Source organism: Hevea brasiliensis, chromosome 7 (genome assembly GCF_030052815.1).
Source record: "Hevea brasiliensis isolate MT/VB/25A 57/8 chromosome 7, ASM3005281v1, whole genome shotgun sequence".
NCBI lineage: Eukaryota > Viridiplantae > Streptophyta > Magnoliopsida > Malpighiales > Euphorbiaceae > Hevea > Hevea brasiliensis.
Genome location: NC_079499.1, coordinates 100,670,966 through 100,694,346, shown reverse-complemented (window position 1 = coordinate 100,694,346; position 23,381 = coordinate 100,670,966). Strand labels below are relative to the sequence as shown.

Sequence of the window (23,381 nt, the reverse complement as noted above, 5' to 3'; positions counted from 1 at the left end):
AGGACAGGGATGCTATTGCTTGGAACATAATGATAGCTAGTTATGGAATGTGTGGAGATGCAAAATATGCAATAGAAATTTTCCAACAAATGGAGTGATCAAATGTTAAACCAAATGCGCTTATTTGAGGTCTCTTCTCTCAGCTTATGTTAATGCAGGACTAGTTAAGGAAAGAAGCATGCGTTTGATGGATTGCAGTAACATTTTCTGAAACCCAACCTGAAGTATTATGCTTGTATGGTGGATCTTCTTGAAAGATCATGTAGCATGCAGCAAGCAGAAGAACTGGTCTGGTCAATGCCCATTTGTCCTGACAGAGGTGTCTGGGAGATTCATTAAGTGCGCGTAAAGCTCATAATGAAATTGAAACAGGAATTAGGATAGCAAAATGCTAAATTTGACACAGAAAATTATGGTACTGTACATTGCTTTCCAATATGTATAATTCTAGCAGAGAGTGGGAAGACGCAGAAACAATGAGGGAAAAGATGAAAGAAAAAGGAATTGGTAAGTGAGCTAGTTGGAGTGCAGCATAGTTCTAAGGGAAGTCCCATCTAGGCTTGTTGGCAGATCTCTTTTTAACCCTTAAGCTAATTTAAGTGTAAAAGGAGTTTTTCCTCATTAAATGTGACGTTCATTAATAGAGCACAGAAACTCAAAGCATTGGGGTCACAACCTTCATTTTCAAGTTGTGGGCCAAAACAAACTGCAACGGCAGAAATTAGCTTTCCGGTAATCACGTTCATCAACTTATTTGAGCCTTAATTATTTCCTGCAACAATTGTGTTATATATCATACTTTGGCTGAGTTATCCACTGCTAAAAACCTGTTGAAATGTCATTTTGGGGAAGGCAGAAATCCTATAGCAATTGAACTAGTTTAGATACTGCCTAGCTTCTCAGAAAGGAAAATAAAAATCTAATTGAAGCTTAAAAGAGATGATTTATATCTCTCTTTAAATTTCTCAATAAACCTGCAACGCTGTAACAAAATTCAGAAATTGATGAATTCCATTTTGCAGGTTCTTGTGAAGAGGTTTTGTGTGACTGATGTGGTTCATGCACCACGCATACTAGCAGCTAGCTATGTTTGGACTATGCACTCCGGTTTTCTGGAATCTTGTACTGATTGAAAGTTATTTTGGCCAAAGTTTTGCTTCTACAGGTATCTTGGTAAAAAAATGACAACATATGTTCAAAAATTGGTTTTCATTTCTCCATTGGAGATCAGTACTTTCCTATTTTTATTGCTTACACTTGCATAATATATCTGAAACTTTTGGTCTTTGCATTTGAGTGGGATGGAGATTGCTTTGGGCTTACTTCTAGAATATTGTTTCAATATACTATTATAAAATTTCTAATCTTAATGGAGTTAATACAGGTAACTCATCATGCATCAATTTTTTTTAAGGCTGGCTGACTGGTTTCAGTCCTTGTATAAAGAATGAAAGTAAAAAAGAGTTGATTTAGAAGCTAAGTTTCTCTCTCATTGTAAAATATGTGAGTTATTTATATAAGAAACAAAATCAGTTCCTAAGATAACATCCATACACCCTTAATATCTCATGATATGTGACATGTTTTCCTTTTGCTGTTCTCTAATCACTTATAGCTTTCCAACACAATGCAGCCAACAGCTTCCAACAAAAGTCAAAGAAAAAAGAAGTGTACTTTTTTTCTCCCATCCTCTCTCCCCAATGGTCCTACTCTGGCTGCTGGGATGTTGCTGATCAAGTAATTTCTTTCTCCCATTTTACATAAGATATTTACAAAGATATAATAGTATATTTTTCTTATCCTTCTTGTTATATGCTTAACTGAATTCAGCAGGTTAATTTTATTATTCTTCTTAGATGTTTGGTGCTCTTGATTAGCATTAATGTGTAGTACTTATAGATGAGAATGAAAGCTGGCTTGCAGTCATTTTCTAAAGAGTTGTGTGCTGCGAAATCGAGTGGAAAGAGCATAAATCATCTGGCAATGAAGCAGATAAAGGAAAAGAAAAAAAATTGCTGGTAAGTGAGGCTACCAAAAGAAGATGAGCACTTCGTTCAACCTTGCTTAAAAGAAACAACTAATGCCATTTAATTCCAATAAGGTAGCATTGATCTTAGCATTTTCTCTTTGTTGTAGTAATCAAACAATCAAAGATGGGGCTGTATGGGGGAGACTTGGCATACGATAGCTCGTTGGCATCCTGCCACACTAGTCCTGAGGGCTTTTTGAGGGTAGACTAGAAAGAGTAATAATAGTTGAAGGATGTGTTTTCTGTATTTATTCACTAACATTAACTCAAATAAAAATCAAACATTTTATAGGATTGCTTTCTTTTTCTCTTCTTGAATCAGATTGAAATCAAATTGGGGTAGATCCCGTTCCATACTGCTCAAACCTGCTATTTTTCTCAAAAAAAAAAAAAAAAAAAAGAAACCATTGGGGTGAGAGAGGCTCGAACTCTCGACCTCAGGATAACTCAGAAGCTATGAGACCTACGCGCTAGCCAACTGCGCCACCACCCCTGTTGGCCCACTTTATGCAACTTTCTGATTAACAAGTACAAATTACGCCAAATTTTTGGAATGCATGGAGTTGTTTGTTTAATTACTTTTAGGTTCCCAATAGTCATAATTGTTTATTACTAAAGACTTTTGAACCTATTTTATTTATTATTGGCATGAATGATACAACTAATATTTCATAGCAATATCAGTATTATTGGCCTAGTGTCTATTTCATAGTCATGAATTTAAATTTATCTCAAAATCTGAGATTTACCTTAAAATATATTTTAATTTCTATGGTTTTAAAATTAACCCTTTTTTTTTTTTTACCATGGAATAATGGACCCTTTTGAATATTTAATTATGGAGCATTGTCATTTTTAAGGATATATTGGGAATTCCAAAACCTGGTAGGTAGAGCTACTTTTTCTTTTTTTGGTCATGTTTCCATTATTTTTTTTAAAGGAATAGGAACATGACAAACTATTTTAGTTGGTGGAACTACTTTTTCTTATTGCAAAGCCTGTTAAAAATGGATATGATTGCTCATTGGATAGCTAAATCTCTTGTGCAAATGGCTTTGTAATCCCCCACCTTTGTTTGTCTCCATTATTCATTGGGAATAACAAAAAAAAATATTAAATATAAGGGTTAGTCATTTGTAATATAATTTTCATTCATTTATTATCAGAACAATCATTCATGGTTGTGCCAGTTTTGCTGATATAACCATGCTTAATATCTTAACGTCAAGGGTGCCATCTACTTTTACAATTCCGTCAGTGCCATTTGCATCAATTAACTTACCAGTGGCACCACGGTGTGAACCGCCCCTAATCTTGATCTTATCTTATCTGATTTCCTTAGTACCACTACCTCGATTTCCTTGGAAAGTGCCTTGACTGTTTCCCCGTTGCCATTTGCCTCAAGGACTACCCTACAAGATCCATCCGGAAGCATCTCCCTGATAACACCAACAGTAGATTCACTTGCGTACATTAACCACTGTGTCTGGCATCAACCATGGCCATTTATCGTCTCCTCCTATAATTACTTACGTAATAATTACATGGAAAATGAATATGAATATAACTTACTAATTTAATTTGAAATATATAAATCTAACTTAGATTTTTTTTTTCTTTTTCCTGAATGAATCCAACTTAAATTTAAAGAGTCTTCAAATAATGGGTATTTAGAATTCTTTTCTCCTGTGAAGTTACGTAAAATGCTTCTAAATTATATTTTGATCGCTTTTAGAATTTAAGAGGGAGATATAATTTGATTAATCAATAATTTTTATTCACTTCGAGTACCACATCAATAAGTATAAGCGGCGGAGCTAAGAAATTTAATTGTTAATAATTTAATTATAAAAAATTATATATATTTTTAGTATATTGCCCTTTAAAATTTGTCTCATAGCAATTTTTTATAAATTATAATTAAAATTAAAAGAGATAATGAATTTATAATTTATTGTTGTATAGTTTATAATATAAAAACTTATTTTATTTAAAATTGAAGAACTTATTTTTAGTATAAGCAATTAAATGATTACTAAAATAATTATTATGAGATTTATGAGATAAATACTTATTAATTATTAGAAATATAAATCCTATGAGATTTATTTCCCTAAAAGAATTATATAACTAATTGTTTTGTTAAAAAATAAATGTTAAAATATGTAAAATAATATTTCACTAAAAATAAATAGTTTGAAAATTAAAAGTAGACAAAATTTTCATATATATATATATATATATATATATATATATATATATATATATAACTATTATTTATAATTAAAAGAAAATTTTTAATGTTTTTAGTGGGCTATGGCCTCTTCTAGCCACCAAAGGGCTCCTCCCTTGATAATACGCAAGTTTCCTAAAGAAAATGTACACGCTAGTAAGATCTATTAAAAAAAATTATTATTTAATTTTTTTTAATAAAATTAATTATTTATTCAGTCTCTTATTTTAAAACATATATTAATTAATCTTTATATTTTTTTATTTATTTTTTAGTCTTTTTTTCAATTTAAATTAATTTTTTTTAAATAAATTATTTTTACCGAACTAAATCAAAGGCTTAGGAAAAAAAAAGAACTATATAATTATATTTTTTAAAAATATGAGAACTAAATGATATTATAAACTTAATTAGACGGATCGTCTCTAAATTTAAAAAATATTTTTAATTTTGTATTTAAATTTTAATTTATTAAAATAAAATTATTCAATTTTATTTTTATTACAAGAAAATTCTTTTTCTCGGATTGCGGTGTAAACTCTGGCTACCTGCTTATACATCTTGTCCAAGCTGTCATTTTAAAATAAAAATAATGCCACATATTACTGATATTTTCTCTCCTCACGCTCATAAAAATATCGTAAGGGGAAATATTTTCGCAAATCTTCACAATTAGTAATTTGTGATTGTATATTCCAAAATTAAAAATAAAAAATTTTCAAAATCTGCACAAAATAAATGAAATCGATAATCACACCAATAAAATTACCAGTTAAGTGAAAAGAACAAAAAAAAAAAATTAAGGAATGTATACTGAAATAATACCCATCAAAGTAGTATCTCAGAGAAGTTTTGCTTGCCATAGAGACTGCAATTGTTGATGACAAGGTTGGATTCCCATACTTCATTGCCATAGACAAACTATTTAATGAAGAAATTGAATTGCCCAAAGAAGTTAAAAAACCTTGGTACCTTTAGACGCTATTACCAAGAACCGTGAAAGCTATTACAGAAATTGGAGATGAAATCTTTCCCTTTGAGACTCCTACACTTTTTGATAGTTTGGCTTTCTCAATTCCTTAATTGCTCAAATTTATTCAAAACATAAATGTAGAATTTCAAAGCCTACATACATGCGCTGCTATACCCATTGGAGAGAGAAAGAGAATTGAAGACTAGACGGCCAAACGAAGAAGATGAAGAAGACTTGAGAAGGAAACTTATGACCAGGGATTGAGCACATACGCAGTTAGTTCACACCGAAATTTGGAGATTTTCATACTTGGAATTAATAATAAATTATCATTTAATTAAAAATATTAAATATATTCATTATAATTTTATATAAAATTCATTTATTTTTATTTTATAAATTTTAATAATAAATTATAATTACTCTTAATCTTACAAGTTGAGATATATCACCTAAAATAAAAAAAAAAAATTGCGTATAATTATCAATTAATAAAAAGGTTTTGCATTTAAATTGGTATTTGTGATTTCTTATGTGAGGATATCATTTGTAATTTCATGGATTTGGTCTTTGATTAAAAATTCTCTTTCCAGAGATTTGGTTTGTTCTCCCTCCTTAAAACGACAAGATTAGCTTCTTCTTTGAAAAAAGGGTTACGAAAATGACAAGATTAATATTGGTCTCTGTGTTTTAATTTTTATATTTGAAAACAGAATTAAAAAAACAGCCACGAATTCTGCAGAAAGACTAATATATAGGAATTAAATCCTAATTAAACAATCACTTGATTAATAACTCAATGATTAATCTTATTGCATTTGAGATTAATCGATTATTCAATACAATTTAGTGGAATACAGTACAAACTAACTCCCAAACTCACAAACACGTTTTGAACTTAATTAAAACTAGCGGTTGAGACTTGTTAATGAGTGTTCTCTTTGAGGATGGCCTCCTTAATGAATCTATCAAAGTTGTTATAAGATACTCCTCCAACACTGGTAGCAGCTTCTGCTTTCTCTCTCCATTCCACAGCCCTTCTCCTCATTTCTCTTCCTCTCTCAGTTTCCATCACTTCCTTGATGACACCCACAAGTTCATCTCTACTCAAATTAGTACTAAGCTCTATCCCAGTCTTCCACACATCGCATGCGTATTTGCAATTTGTTTGTTGCTCAGCAAAGAAAGGCCAGCAGATCATTGGCTTACCACCAGAAACACATTCAATGGTTGAATTCCATCCACAATGTGAGAGGAAAACACCTACTGATGGGTGTTGCAGAACACGATCTTGCGGTACCCAACTTACCAGCAATCCTCTGTCCTTTACTTCCTCGTAAAACTCCTCAGGCAACAATGCAGATTCACCCATCACAACATCAGGTCTAACAATCCATAAAAATGGATGCTTGCTATTTGCCAGACCCCAGGCAAATTCATTCAGCTGTTTGTCTGTTATTGTAGTAACACAGCCATAGTTTACATACACAACTGAGTCTGGCTCTCTTTTGTCAAGCCACTCTAAACAGCTTAAATCCTCTTTCCATAAGCTGGATCTAAATGCCTTGGACTTGCCCTCGGGTATGCCCTTCTCAAGCAGGGTAAAGGGGCCTATGGTATAAATCCTGGAATGAAATCTGGCTTTAATGGCATCTAGCACTTCTTGTTCAAACTCATCGAACGTGTTGAAAATAATAGCATCAGCTTTCAAAGTCTTGTGTGATTCTGCTGCCATAAAATCGAACATTATGTCTTTCACATCAGTGACTCTGATAAAGCTAGGCATGTCCCTCAGTTTCAGGGTTGGCATTCCAGGAAGCCAATCAATTGTTTGATCAAGAGTGCCATCATGCAAGAAACTTTCATCTGATCCAACATATGCATTGCATATATATCAGAAATGTATATGTTTCATTAATTCGTCTCCAAAGAACGTTAAATAGAATTAATTAAACAAAATACCTTTGAATGGGACGATGCCTTTTCTGACGAGCTCATAATGATGGAGATAAGTCATGAAGCCTGCAGCTGAGGTAGTCTGAAATTGGATCTCTGGTATGCCAAAATGCTGAGCAGCATCAATGGCAAAGGCCATCACTCCATCTGAGATTATACAAGTAATTGGAGGCACATCAGGGGATTCTTTTAGCTTGGCAATTAGCTCAATGAAAGGAGCCAAGCAATGCTTTCGGGTTGAATCACTGAGTGAAGGGACATGTTGGGTGGCGTCACGATCAGTATATGGCAAGCCATCTGGGATAGCTTCAAACTTGAAATCTGGAAGGCCGTTAATGAATTCCTGACCTCTGCTGCGAATTAAGCGTCTATGATTATGCTCAGTGTTCACAAAAGTGATGTAAAAGCCTCGGGAGTGCAAGAGCTTGCCAAGCTGCATTAGGGGACTCACATGCCCCTGTGCAGGGTATGGGACAAGAATTGCATGAGGTTGAGGCTTTTGGGATGCGATTGAACCCATGATCTTATCAAAGGAAAAAGGGAAAAAGAAGCAAGGAAAATCAAGCACACTAAAAGCCTTGAATGGTTTTTTGTGCTCCTTTCTTTCTGTCTCATGTTGAATTTATAGGGACTGTATGTCCCATTTCATGTTTGTCTTCATTGTTTAATCAAATTGTTTAAAATTTTTAATTGTACAATTATTATATGTTTAATAACTAATTTTTTTAATTAATTACTTTAGCTTAAAGCATCAAATAACTATTTGGAATCTTTTCTTGAAATTTGTAGACCCTAACTGAATAACATAAGTATAGCATTCTAAACAACGAAAGATTACACTCGATTTTGTCTATTTTTATACGTCATTTAAGATTTTTATAATAATTAAAGAAGTAATTAAATTATAATAAAATATTTTTTAATTTAATTAAGTTACTCTTTATCTCTCCTAATTAAGAAAGAGAAGGAAAAATGATAAGATGTATTTTAAAAAATTATAGAAATAGCTACCATGTTTAGTATAAATAAGGATAAAAAAAAAAAAAAAATAATACTCTATAATATTCTCAAACAACAGATAATTATAGACAAAAAAATAAAAACAAAATGTAATTTTTATAGCATGTGCATGAACTTCATAAAATCCTTAAAATTTAATTTAATTTCAAAAAAATCTTTAAAACCTGCAATAACAAGATTAAAAAATCCCTCCAAACTATAATGTGACATTTTCAAATACAATTTTAGTACTTTCTAGTGAAGGTAAAATCCTCCTTATTTTTCAAGAAACAAATAATTGTAATGACCTTAATATTTTTGTGATAGGTCTATATGATGGTTGAAAACGCTGATATTTTTTGAGTGTGATAATGGGTCTAGATGGTAATTGAAAATGTTGATATTTTTTTAAGTGTGAGAGGGAACGAGATAAAAAGATGATTTCATTTTAACTTAAAAACCTACTATATCATGTTTGAGAAATTTTTGTAAAATAAAATTAAAGTTTAAGAATTTTTTAATAATAAATTAAAATTAAAAGACGAAAATAAAATACATAATAAAGTTCAGAGATAGACTATAAAATTTATCCTAAAAACAATACTCCATCTTTAATAAAAATATGAATCTTATTTGAAATATATAATGTAAGTTAATTGTGAAAAATAATATATATATATATATTTATTATATTTAATAATCTTTATAAAAAAAAATAGACCAGATAAAATTTTACTCCATAAATTAATTTAAAAAAATAGATAGCATAAAATTTCCATCCCAGATGAATGTAGGACAACGATAACTCACTGACATGAAACATATACTTTATCAATTTTTTTTAAAATCTTGTGATCAATATTCGATACCTCGTAATGCTGGGACTCAACTTTTACTATTAAAGCAAAATCCCATTAGTACTTGTAAACTTTATTAAATCTCAATTATACTTTATTCTAATTTTTGTAAGATGATATATAGTCTTAAAATTTGCTTAATATTAAATTATGGTTGAAAAAAATATATTTTAAAAATATTAATTAGAAAATATTTAAGATTAATTTATATATTTTGTAATAATAATAAAAATAATTTTTTTTAGCCCCTATCCGCAATCCTTTAGATGAAGCTTGCAACTGGAGCAGAAAAGTCTGAGAGTCAAATCATCAAGCTAATAATTTATTTAAAAACAGAGAGTTATTGTTAAAAAAAAATTCTTATTTATCACCAACTTAAGAAACATTATGTATAAATCATATTATATAATATTAATTATTTTAATAATTATTAACTATTTTAATAATTATTATTTATTTTATTAATTATTAATTAGATATTAGCTATTAGTAATTAATTGTCTATATAATGATTTAAAATAAAAATATTTAATAAAAATAATTATTAAATTAATTATTAAATAAAAAAAATAATTATACTAGTTAAAATGCTTTATTACCCTCTAAAAGTTAAGAAATTATATTATTAAATAATATAAATAAGGGAGATAGTATTTTGATAATAGTCAAAATATTAAAAATTATCTTAAAAATTATTATTAAACAAAATTTATAGTAAAATTTATATATTAAATAGGTAAAAATCACACTATTATTTCTGTCAAATCTACATAAGATTCTATCTATGGTTAATATAAATAAAAAAAAAATTTAAAAATTTATTATAAAGACTTTATTTGGGATTGCAATTGAAAGTTAAAAATACCTTTTAAAAAAATATTATTATAATGATGTTAAAAAATTAAATTAAAAACTATTTAAAAATTATTTAATTTTTATATTATATTATTATATTTTTATAAAGAAATATTTGGAATAAATAAATAAAAGTCAACTAAGAAATTAAAATTAATTTAATTTTAATAAACGTAAAATCATTTAAATTTTAATATAAATTTAAATTATATTCAATGTAATGAATTAAAAGTTTTATGAATAATAAATAGTATGATTTTAAAAATATAAAAATAAATATTAAATTACATTATTAAAATAAAATAATAAATAATTGCATAATGCTCAATCAAATGGACTCATTCTCTATTGAAAGAAGTTATTATTTTTTAAAAAAAATTAAAATTCAAATTTATAAGTAAAAATTAAGTACCTGTTTAAAGATTCAATCAGATTGAAATTGAATTCTCCAATTAAAATTTTATTTATTTATTTATTTATAATAAAACAATAATAAGGTCTAATTTTAACTTACACGTATATTGGAAACTTTGGTCACAAATAAATAAGGATTAAATAATAAATGAAAATAACGTATGAAATAATGCTAATCAATAAGTGAAGATTACGAAGATCTGAGAAATTATTTTATAAAGGAAAAATTAATTTTTAATTCTTTTATTTTAATAAAATTAATTAATAAGTAATTTTAAATGAATTTATTTATATATATATAAAACCCCTAAAATAATGAAACGATTATAAAATAATGAACTCCACATGCTACTGTTAAGTGTTATTGAGTCCACTTAAGACTGGCGCAATAGGTCACGTGTCTGTCTCTATTGTTCAAGAAACAGGTGGCAATTATTACTTCCTTTATCACGTGCTGCTAGAGAATTCCAGCTACCACACTTCTACTATACAATTTTAATTTGCATGATATCTTATTTTACAAATTTACAGATGTTGGTAGATGATCCTTTAGCATCACGTGACAAATTCATAATACGTGTAAATAATTTGTCTCAGTTAACTTGTTTTCTTTTTCATGGCCGATTACTTTTCTCGTGATTTATTTATCTGTCAGTTGACAGTTATTATAAAAGACCAATTTATGAATAAAAATGATAAATTACAAAATAAAATTATAAAGTCCGCCTAACTTAGCATTAAGCCTTTGGATTTAATCTAGAAGCTGATTTGTAAGTTAAAAATACACGATTAATATATAAGTCAGATTTGTATTAGGTATTCAAGCGATGTAGAATATTTGTTCTATACACTCTTTACCCTTCTCCCGAAAAGAATATAGGCTCGAATATCACTTAAGTCTTTGAATTTAATTTAAAAGTCGATTTATGAATTAAAAGTGCTTAATTAATATATAAATCACGTTGGTGTCAGGTATTCAAATAATATAGAATCTTTGCTCCACATATCTTTCATCAAGAAAAAAAAAATGCAAGATTTTGTTATCGTATACCAAAAATTTGTTGTCTTAGGTTTTTTTTTTTAATTATATATAAATTCTCATGCATCAAATTTTAATAGGGGCATTAGATTTGAATTTCTCCGGGATTTGTATTCATTAAAAATAGATATGAGATTTTTTTTTCTTTTTATTATTGAATTTTTATTTTTTCTCCTTAGTGAAATTTTATTTATTTATATATTTTTTTACAGTATTTGAATAAATTTTTTGATAGTTTGAAATATAATATGAATAATTAATTTCTTTTAGTTGAAAACTTTAAATATTTAGATATGAGTAATAATTTTCTATCAGTTCATTAGGGCAGCCTGTTTCTCTATTGACATTGATGATTTAATATCTGCTGTGGCCATAGAGTGACAAGTTTCCAAAATAATAATATTACAGAAAATTTTTTTAATTATCCAAAATAAAAAAGAACCGGTTGCTATCTAAAAAATTATTCCATTTTACCCATATTATCTATGAATGTAAGATTTTAATTATCTATATTTATATTTTTCTCATATAAGAAGATTATACTGTACTTATATTATAATTTTATTAATAATGTCATGACCCGATCTTACGGGTCGGACCGACACTAGGACTTGAGTTAGCATAAGACTCCCAAAGTCCATAGTAAACCTAACTATTCATTAACTCAAACTTGAAGTCCATATACAAGCCCATTTTCAAGAAATCAATTGAACAAAATCCAGCTATAAACTGGACCATCTAACGGGGAGTTTTTAGTTTACCCAACCTGTGATCACAAAATATATATATATATATATATATATATATATATATAAGCTCTCCCTCACAATAATAAACAAATCAATATGAAATCAAATGGGAGTCCAACTCCCTCATCTATCAAGTCATCCATCCACACATTTACACATACATAGATTCATAAATTTACAACCCCAAAATAATTAATCTTACAGTCTCAAGCTAAATAAAATAATTATACACATGCGGAGATCTATAATTCAAATTTAACAATATGAAATATGGAAATAACAGCTAGTAGACCTGCGAGGTAGAAAGCAAGTTCAATACAAAAATAAGCTTTCCTGTAATCTGAAAAAATGGGTGAATAGGAGTGAGCGTTTGACTTATAGAGTAAGATATTGATTTTACACACAATTTCTATAACTATCTAGTACTAATGTATCCTTAAGGATGAAATGCAGCATTAATCAACAATTTCAAGCGATTTCAACAATACTCGCACAAAGAATAATTTAGAGAACTCATACAAAGAATAATTTAGAGAACTCACACACCCATATGTTACATCAATATAAATACAATATGAGAGCTGATCCCCTATATAACTCTCTTAATCTAAAGCCTACCAGCGAGATCAACTCAAAGCGGGGGTCAGCGAGATCAACTCAAAGCGGTACTCACCCCGACTTTTCACAAAAGGACCAGCCCCAAGCGAAACTAGCTCAAGCTGATTTGTCTATTCTACCCATATTCACCACAATACACCACACACATGCCGACACACGCATAAAGCTCCAAAATTACCCTAGGTGACACCCCCATCAAACCATCAAGTAAATATGCACTACAAAACGTGCCTATAGTAGCTAATACATATATTTATAAGTGATGTATGGGCATGTTGTGACATATAATAACAATAGTATTGAAATTGTAAATAAAATCAATATCTACTCACAGTACTTTACAAGTCAGTGCGACGGATGGGCGGAGGAGGAAGGCTGACCGGCTCACCTAAATAATTATATTACAAACTGATCAATATTTACTTAAAATAAAACTTTGAAAGAGTCAATGACAACCTAAATTTTGCCGAAAATTCGATTAAAGTTTCTCCTGTGCTTAGAACCTACCCAACCTGCAAAAAGGCTCAAATAATACTTCAAAATTATACACCTCAATTCATATCCCATGAATATTATATGGTCCCTCCAAATCAGGCAATAATTATAAAATTGAAAACTTACATTTTAGCCCTAAAATTAACATTATGCAAATATTATTTAAACTAACTCTAAAAATTCTAAAATTTTACCCCGCAGTCCTTAACAAGGTTATAAAACTATTGCAAAAAGAATTATAATTTTCTAATCTCTCCTAAATATTTTATAAATTTTTATTCTAAACTTGATATTAGGTAATTAAGAAAATTTAGGCTTGAGTTGTTACAAATAAATTATCAAATTTTATAAAAAGAAATAATAAGAGCACTGAATAAATTTCAGTCAATAAAAATTAAATCATCCAGCGCAGTGCCCTGGAGTGGTGACATGCATGGTTCCAATCCTTAATCAATCCCTATATTAATATAATGGCCAAATATTATGTATCTCATATGCACTATATTGAGATATATCTCAGTTTGAGATAAGGTTAAATATGGACAATGAAATTATTAATCACAGATTCTAAAATTAAAAAGCAATGGCCATCGCACTTAAAAAAGTGTCAAAAATAAATAAATGAATTAATGACTTAATTAATTAATTAATTGTGAGCTTGTGGGTTGTGGCAGATGAGAAAAAGGGCCCACCACCATGACCCCATCTTTTTTGTTGTTTCATTTCCTCGCATCACTGTGGTGTCATTATCTTTTCTACCTTTTATTTTCCCCAAAAATATATAAATAAATTCTTCGGCCGGGCCTTCTATTTTTGTCCTTTGTTCTATTATTTTTATTGTGTTAAAAAAAACGTGGCCACCAAACTCTTCGATTTCTAACTACAAACCGTTAAGCTCTGTTAATAATCGTGTAATTTCAATAAATCTGTTAAAAATTTTTCAAATAAATTTTTTTTTTTATTTTAATATTTTAAATTTAAAAAATAAATTTTATTATAAATATCATATATTTATAAATATATATATTTAATAAATAAATCTCATTATATATTTTATATATTAAATTTATGATATATTAAATTAAAAAAATTTTAAATTATAAAAAATTTATATTTAAATTCAACTTATTATATATATAAGATATAATATGAAGCTGCTCAACAATAATTGCCCATAACATCTGTGTCTGCCTCTCTATTCGATAAATTAAAATATAAACGAAATTTACTACTTACATGATTCTAGACGAAAAAATCTTTTAAATTTTAAATGTTTTTGCTGATTTAGATGAAATATAAACTCGAAATTGTAAGGATAAATTACTTTTTTTTTTTATATCATAATCAATATATAAATTTTTATATTTTAAAAATAAACTAAAATATTTTTATAATTTGATTTTATTATATGCTTATGTATATTCATCTATTTTTCTTAACTTTTATTATTATTAAAATATGTAAATTTAAATATTAATTATAGTACAACACATAGATAAAAAAAAGTAATTAATCCGAATATTAATAAAAAAAAGCACTAAAAATATCTAATTATATCTCCAAAGAAACTTGATTAATTAATTAATTATAATTAATGCCAATCAATAAGATTAAATATCCTGTATAATGAAAAATAATATATATATATATATATATATATATATATATATATATATATATATATATATTTATTTATTTATTTCAATGGTGGTGATTGAAATACAAGCACCATCCCCTCATTAGCTGATTATATAAAGGGGGAGGGGGCACTTGCAAATGGCAGTGAAGCAATACAAAATTAAAGATGTCCGTAGCCACCATAACCTCACTCCCTCCACAATGGCTTTCCATTCTTGCAGTCTTTCTTCTTCCAATTCTCACTTTGCTTCTCTTCAGAGGCAAAGACGACAACAAAAAGAAAGGACTCAAGATCCCTCCAGGACCTCGACGGCTTCCCCTCATTGGCAATCTTCACCAATTGAGTAGCCAACCTTACGTCGATTTTTGGAAAATGGCCAAGAAGTATGGCCCTGTCATGCAACTTCAACTCGGTAGATGCCCTACTGTTGTACTCTCCAGCACTGAAACCTCCAAGGAACTCATGAAAGACCGAGATGTTGAGTGCTGTAGCCGCCCACTGTCAGTAGGTCCAGGACAATTGTCTTATAACTTCTTGGATGTTGCATTTTCTCCATACTCAGATTACTGGAGAGAAATGCGTAAGCTCTTCATTTTTGAGCTTCTTAGCATGAGAAGAGTGCAGACGTTTTGGTATGCAAGGGAGGAGCAAATGGACAAGTTGATTGAAATCTTGGATGGTTCTTATCCAAACCCAGTTAATCTCACTGAGAAAGTGTTCAACATGATGGATGGGATCATCGGTACAATTGCATTTGGAAGGACTACTTATGCTCAGCAAGAGTTCAGGGATGGTTTTGTGAAGGTGCTGTCTGCAACCATGGACATGTTGGCTAGCTTCCACGCAGAGAATTTCTTCCCAGTTGTTGGAAGATATATTGATTCTTTGACAGGGGCTCTTGCTAAGAGGCAGCAGACATTTGCCGACGTCGATCGCTACTTCGAGAAGGTTATTGAACAGCATCTTGATCCTAATAGGCCTAAACCAGAAACTGAAGACATTGTTGACGTGTTGATTGGGTTGATGAAGGACGAGAGTGCCTCTTTCAAAATCACCAAGGATCACCTGAAGGCTATTCTCATGGTAAGATCAATCCCCTGTTAAATATTCTTAATTTTCACCTGATAAAATTTTGAGGATGTGAAGTTTCTTAGCATAAAAGTGGAGACAAAGGGTAAGAAATTCAATTCCAATTAAAATGGGACAATAATAATTATATTAAATTAATTTATTAATAATGTAATCTTGAAAGTGAAATAGATTTTTTTTTAATTTATAAATTATGATTGCTTGCAACTCATATGCAGATCTCGGGCTGATATTGAGAAATTATAATTTTTTTGTAGAACGTCTTTGTGGGTGGAATCGATACAAGTGCAGTGACAATAACATGGGCATTCTCAGAGCTGCTCAAGAACCCAAAACTGATGAAGAGGGCACAAGAAGAAGTGAGAAGAGCTGTTGGTCCGAATAAGAGAAGAGTAGAAGGAAAAGAGGTGGAGAAGATCAAATACATTGATTGCATAGTAAAAGAAACATTTAGGAAGCATCCACCAGTTCCACTACTAGTTCCACACTTCAGCATGAAGCATTGCAAGATTGGTGGATATGATATTCTCCCAGGAACAACAATTTACGTCAACGCCTGGGGTATGGGAAAAGATCCTACCATCTGGGACAATCCTGAAGAGTTTTTCCCAGACAGATTTTTGAACAGTGAAGTTGATTACAGAGGGTCTCACTTTGAGTTGGTACCATTTGGAGCTGGTCGCAGGATTTGCCCTGGTTTGGCTATGGGCACCACTGCTGCGAAGTACATATTGTCAAATCTTTTGTATGGATGGGACTATGAGATGCCTAGAGGACAGAAGTTTGAGGACTTCCCTCTGATTGAGGAAGGTGGCCTGACAGTCCACAACAAGCAGGATATCATGGTCATTCCTAAAAAACACAAATGGGGTTGATTGATTTTGCTTAATTAATCATCCTGCTACCAAAAAATTACCTCTGCTTGCCATATATTCTCCGTATTCTCTTCTGCATTAATAAAATGGAATGAAGTTTTTGTACTTCCCTCTGTTTCAGAACCTAGACTAGCTACAAATTATCCCCTCTGCTACTAAAAACTTAGCTCTTCTTTATTTTCCCTTCTGCAATGATAGAATAGTGCTTTACTGTTTTAATTTTCAACACATGTATCTTGTCCTTCGCTTCATGTTAGTGATTATAAGGTACTAATAAAATGGTGTTCTTCAGCAGACTAAAGGCCTCATCTCTTCATCTCTATCTCTCATCTGCATCTTCTCTTCTATACTGAATTTTATTGCCTATATAAATTTATAAGAGGATTGTGTTGCAGGCACTCCTTGAGAACCTCCAAGGTACATATTAGGCCAGCTTCTGGAGGATGATGATCCATTTTTCTCAAGTGGACCACCTCCAAAATCTGGACTTGGAGAGGACTGGATTGATAGATGCCTCCTATCTGTGGGAAAAATTCTTCTATGAAAATAACACTTGTTTCGCATCATTAATCAATATGCATAAATTTCAACAATTAATGCCAATTGACAATACTAGTATTCTAGTAGAATTTTTGTCTCCAAGACATATGCCCAGCTGCCCATGCTATGCTACATTAAATATCGTAATCCAAGTCAAGTTGAACAGTACTTTTCTTGTACTATGTATAATGTAATTAGGCCTATATTATCATATTAATTAATTTGATCAGAAAATAATTAGAAAAAATAAATGAAATGAATAATATTGAGTGTAAATTTAAACTCAGAATTGATTAAAACTGTATTTAAATCAGATTACAATCAACTGCTTTGATCAGTTTTGAATCAAAATAATTAAAAAAAAAAACACATACAACTAACTTAATTAATTAAGATTTAATTACTTGGGTTACTGTTTTTTTTTTAAACATTTTTCCTTTTAAAAATAAAAAATTCAATCATTAAATTTATCGAATCAAAATCAAAATCATCTGTTCTGATTTCTGATTCAATATTAATCCGGACCGACATGGTGCTGGCCACCCCTCGCTGAGGTACGGAGGTGAAGGGACGGCGGTGAAAAGCATTGTTCATTTATAGCTTGGCCCAGTTGTTTGGTCCAGGCCATTTGAGCCCCTTTTCATATCGTTTCAGCTCACTGTGTTCGGACTCTTTTAATTAATATTGATGGACCTCCTTATATAATTAATGGCCTACCTTCTCAGTTGGGCTGTGTTCTTCAAATTATTCATTTTTAAGTTTACCCAATGAATAATAAAAAAAAAAAATTCAAAATGTTTATTTCTTTTCCCTCCCTCTCTCTTCTCTTATTTTTATTTTCTAATTATTTTTAAAAAGAAAATAAATCATTTTCGTTGAATAGAAATAGATTTTAAATTGAAAGCACAAAACTTTGTGTTATTACACATTTATATAATAAATTTAAGATGATTATTTATATAATAATAAAATTAATTATCTTAATTTAAAGATTCTAATCATATTAATAAAATATTTAATTTAATTGATCGATAAGAAGCATGTTCTCCATGCTAAGGCTCCAATTGGCTTTTTTTATTTTATTTTTTATATAGTAAGTAACTCTATTAAAAAAAATTAAAGTTTTAGTGACTTTTATATTAAAATTATTAAAAATTTTAATTTAAGTGATTAATTTTATTAGTGTCCCTAAAAATTTTCCTCCAATTTTGAGAATAATATATTTTCAAATTTAATATTTAAAATTAAATTTTGCCATCAATTATGAAAATAAATTAAATAATAAAACTAAAAATTTAATTTTTTATGACATAAAAATTGTATCTATTTATTTTATTTTTACACAATCAAAATAATTATAATTATAATTTTAAAACAATAATTAATATGCTTAAACTTTTAAAACTTAAATTTAGTTTTTCATGACACTTTAATTCTTTAAATATAACATCATTATGAAATTGGCATTTTTAATATTTTGTTTAACTTTTAATTTCTTAAACAATAAGTTTAATTATTCAGTTCAATTTTAGATTCATAAAAAATTATGCATGCATCAGAATTAATGAGATAAATTTCTCTAACTATTATATAGATGATTTTCATAATATAAAAGAATGACATGTTTTTTAACAGAACAAAATTTGATATTTAAGTTTTGGCCTCTTCATATGCATTCCCACGTCCACTATTCGATTTAAATCGAAAAATTGAATCAAACCACCTTAATTTGATAATTCGATTCAGTTTTTAATATAATTTAGTTTGGTTCGATTTTAGAGAAAAAAATTTCGGTTATTTCTGTTCGATTTTGAAGAAAAAAATCGGTTTGAACCGAACCGAACTAAACCGAATAATATTTTTTATTTTTGAATTAATTTATTTTTATGAAGAATTTATAAATTATATGTAATTATATATATATATATATATATATATATATATATATATATAAATTGCCTAATTTCATTGATTAATGGTTATTAGGTTCAAACTAAGGTTAAAATCAAACCAAATAACTTGAAAATCAAGTCTAAATTAAGTAAAATTCGGAATCGATCAGTTTGAACCGAACCGAACAGAAATAGAGTGATTCGGTTCGATTCGATTTTTCATTTATTTCGATTCGGTTCGGTTCTAAAATATAGTAATCAGTTTTGGTAATTTAATTCAATTCGGTTCAGTTTGAACCGTATACTCACCCCTACCTACGTCCATCCCTTGCAATTTTTTTTTGTTGGTCTCAAATTTTCTATCTTGAAGTTGCACGCTTTTATTATTTTTTATAAAATTAAATAAAATGTTCACATTCCTTTTATTTTTTAAAAATTAATTTTTTGAAGAAATTATCGTTTTCACAGTAATGACATTTTAGAATTATATTCTGACAATTTTATATCCATTTTAAAAAAGCAATAGTAAATACAATAAACATAAAAGATGCCAGGTCCCGGCCAGGGAAGACAGATAGAGATACCCCACCATTTTAGAAAGAAATTCCACCCCTTGAATGAGAATGGACATTGCAATAGAAGATGATTGGCGGATTCACCAAATCGACCACGAAAAGAACACACATTCTAGGCAAGTGGAATGATGCCAATGTGGAATATACAGCCAGTCATGGGCTGGAATACGCTAACGATCGACATGCCATCCAAACAAACAGTTCTGCTTTCGGAAGAGCAATACTCAACCAGACAAACGACCGATCTATAGTGCCTTGTAAAGAGAATTAACAAAGAGTAAACCCTTAGGATTCGCTTTCCACACAATTCTTTCTTTCCTATTAATGTAGAAATTGCTTGAATTGATTAGGTTAAGCAGAGATTGCAAAGGATGAAAATTCCTTCCAAAAGGCTGCCTTATCAATTTAGTTTCCACACCCATAAGCCATTCTCCCATGTTCCTGGGGAGCCTACACTAGCGTCTTTATCCTAAGAAAGAAAAAATAAATTTGGAAACAAATTCCTCAATGGAGTATCAAATATCCACGAGTCAGACTAGAAATAAAATTTTGTATCATCACCAATACAAAAACCCACATTGTATTTAATTAGAGCAGAAACACTATATATTCGAATAAGAAGATATTCCTCCAAATTTCTCAGATGTCACCCCATACATCTTATGACCCAACATTCACTCACATACAATAGTTGGCTTGATATAGTTCTATATAACCTACTTTTTACTTTTTACTTTGTCAGAGATCTTATAATAGAATAATACACTTGTGGTACTCCATTTCATCCATCTTGTTTTGATCTTATGAGTTGCATCCTTGTCAATTATTTTGTTCTAGTATCATCTTGTTATGTTAAAGACTTAGTTATTGTTGTTGTTTTCTTCAACTGTCCATTCTAAAGTCTATAAAAACAATTCAAGGAATGATTACTCCCATATGTAAACTAAATTAATTATGGGTTTTTGTTGTAAATCTCACATTCAAAAAATATGAAATAAAAGGACAATATATAAATAGTTGGATTACAACATTGAATTGACTAGTTATTTTAATGTGCAAAGCAATTCAACCATTTATATAAGTCCGTATTAAAATGAATTAAACTGTAATATATCCAACGCTCTCTAATTGATGTTTAGGCCTCCCAACTATGAATATAAGGGAAGTGTGTTAAATATCCCACATCTATTAGGAATGTAGATAGAAAGTCTTGAATACTACTCTCTCTTTACACTATCTTTATTCTACATATGTTAAAATCATAAGCAATGTGTCTATTATAAAATTTTAGATACTCTTCTCCTTTTAAGTTAGCTTTTAAAGGATGAGTAATGTCAGTTCGTTAGTTTTCATAGAAAACATAATAAAGCTAATGGTAGGTTCATGAATCCTAAATGTGAACAAATGTTGTTTAAGTTTTCCCCACTTTCCTCGAGTTTATCACTTGGAATTCGGATATATTTACTTCTGGTTGGATATTGAAGCTTCGACACACTTTGCATAACGATTTAAAACATAAATTCATGTAGGCTCATTAATTTATTCATCTTATAATACGTATGTCACATGCAAATTAACGTGACGGCTAATAAATGATATATAAAGGCACAACTTGTCAATTTTAAAGTGAATTTACTGATCAAGTTTCATCAAAGGTCTGCCAATGTGAATTCGCACTCGTCATGGAATTATCCAAATCTAAGGATTCGTTGACCTTTGATTTTTGTGAAACCCACACGGCCAATAATATTAATCCAAATCGGCGACTACATGGGCGGAGGCGGAACACGTATCAACCTTCTCTCTATATATAGTTTACATGCAAAGGCTTTCAAGCACAACGAGAAATAGAGAAAAGAACACCATCTTAAAGAGTTATATAGATAGATATAAGATTATATCAGAAAATGGCTGTCGCCCATTTTGTTCTGATTCATACCATATGCCATGGTGCATGGGTTTGGCACAAGCTCAAGCCTGTGCTCGAGGCAGCTGGCCATAAGGTCACTGCATTAGACCTTGTAGCCAGTGGTATGGACCTAAGGACAATTGAGCAAGTTGGCTCATTTGATGCCTACTCTGAACCATTGTTAAATTTTTTGGAAACAATCCCTCAAGGAGAAAAGGTGATTCTTGTTGGTGAGAGTTGTGGAGGAATCAATGTTGCTATTGCTGCTGACAAATACACTGACAAGATTGCAGCTGCCGTTTTCCACAATTCACTAATGCCAGACACTGTTCATAGCCCATCTTATGTTCTGGATAAGGTATATACTTATATATATATATATATGCCTTGTGTTCTGTTAAGATCCTGCTTAGATTTGCTTTGTCTTATAAGTAAAAAATTACTAAATAAAATCTTTTGCATTCTTAATTTGTTTCTCTCTTAATTGTGTCTGGTAACAGTTTATGGAGGTGTTTCCTGATTGGAAGGACAGTGTGTTTGAATCTTACACCAATGGAGATGATAGTATAACCTCGGTGAAATTGGGCCCCTATCTTATGGAGAATTATATATATACGGATTGTCATCCCGAGATATCAAATTTTTATTTTAATTTCATCTAATTTTTTTTTTCACTTCTCAAAATAAAAAATAGCTAAACTTGAAAAGAAAAAGGGTTTTTTTTTTAATCTAAAATTTCATTTATTTATTTACATATATTTTCTTCCAGGATCTTGAGCTAGCAAAAATGTTGACAAGGAAGGGATCAACATTTCAAGAAATTTTGGCCAAACGAAAAGTCTTCACGAAGAAAGGTTATGAATCAATTAAGAAAATTTATATCTACGGCGATGATGACAAAATAATGACTGCAGATTTTCATCAATGGCAAATACAAAACTATAAACCAGAAAAGGTTTATGTAGTCTCTGACGGAGGTCATAAGCTGATGCTTTCAAGGGTTAATGATCTCTTTATCATTCTTCAAGGGGTGGCTGATACATATGCTTAACTTTGAAGCATTTACAGTTATATATGGGTGAAACTATGTACAAATAAATTATCTCACATTTTCATGTGGCATGTGATTATTATGGAAGATATATTGATTGTGTATGTACACTATAATCAGTTGATTATATGTATGATGAAATTATTTCATGTAATTTATAATATTATTAATAAAGGCATTATTTTTTTTATGAGACTCATTCATGTATACGTGTTTATACTTTATTGATTTACAATTCCATATAAATTATTTTACTTCTGTTATTTCATGTATGATATTTTACATAAAATAACAAACTAATAGAAAACAAACACTTATGCATGGAAAGTCCCAAAAAGTTATATATATATATATATATATATATATATATATATATATATATTTAAAAGTAATTATATTGTACAATTGTTTTTATTCTATTGGTTTATCATGCCAATAATATGCTCACATGATATCACTGTTTTACTTTATGTGATTGGCTAGAAAGTGACAAATATGCATGGATTTTTCTTTTATCTCATTGGCAATTAATATTTATAATTTTTCCAACCCATTTGAAATAAAGTCACTTGATTATCAAATTTAAAAAAAAAA

General features: G+C 29.6%; 3 protein-coding genes, 1 long non-coding RNA gene and 1 other non-coding gene across 5 annotated transcripts; 3 read left to right on the top strand and 2 right to left on the bottom strand.

Moving 5' to 3' along the window:
• Positions 1-884: 884 nt before the first annotated feature.
• LOC131181715 (uncharacterized) lies at positions 885-2,327 on the top strand. The gene is made up of 2 exons (XR_009150193.1): positions 885-1,165; positions 1,634-2,327. It is a non-coding gene; the product is annotated as an uncharacterized LOC131181715 (long non-coding RNA).
• Positions 2,328-2,437: 110 nt separating this feature from the next.
• Positions 2,438-2,522, bottom strand: TRNAM-CAU (transfer RNA methionine (anticodon CAU)). The gene is given in 2 exon segments: positions 2,438-2,473; positions 2,485-2,522. It is a non-coding gene; the product is annotated as a tRNA-Met (tRNA).
• A 3,497-nt stretch (positions 2,523-6,019) lies between these two features.
• Positions 6,020-7,798, bottom strand: LOC110649548 (linamarin synthase 2). The gene is made up of 2 exons (XM_058150317.1): positions 7,198-7,798; positions 6,020-7,101 (listed from the first exon to the last, which is right to left on the bottom strand). Exons 1-2 carry the CDS (start codon positions 7,709-7,711, stop codon positions 6,161-6,163), a joined length of 1,455 nt encoding a protein of 484 aa, XP_058006300.1. The 5' UTR covers positions 7,712-7,798; the 3' UTR covers positions 6,020-6,160.
• A 7,133-nt stretch (positions 7,799-14,931) lies between these two features.
• LOC110649556 (2-methylbutanal oxime monooxygenase) lies at positions 14,932-17,121 on the top strand. Its single transcript, XM_058150316.1, has 2 exons — positions 14,932-15,939; positions 16,203-17,121. The coding sequence occupies exons 1-2, from the start codon at positions 15,022-15,024 to the stop codon at positions 16,818-16,820; spliced, it is 1,536 nt and encodes a 511-aa protein (XP_058006299.1). The 5' UTR covers positions 14,932-15,021; the 3' UTR covers positions 16,821-17,121.
• Positions 17,122-21,668: 4,547 nt separating this feature from the next.
• On the top strand, positions 21,669-22,824 carry LOC131181580 ((S)-hydroxynitrile lyase-like). Its single transcript, XM_058150315.1, has 3 exons — positions 21,669-22,094; positions 22,237-22,364; positions 22,502-22,824. Exons 1-3 carry the CDS (start codon positions 21,735-21,737, stop codon positions 22,785-22,787), a joined length of 774 nt encoding a protein of 257 aa, XP_058006298.1. The 5' UTR covers positions 21,669-21,734; the 3' UTR covers positions 22,788-22,824.
• The last annotated feature ends 557 nt before the right edge of the window (positions 22,825-23,381 follow it).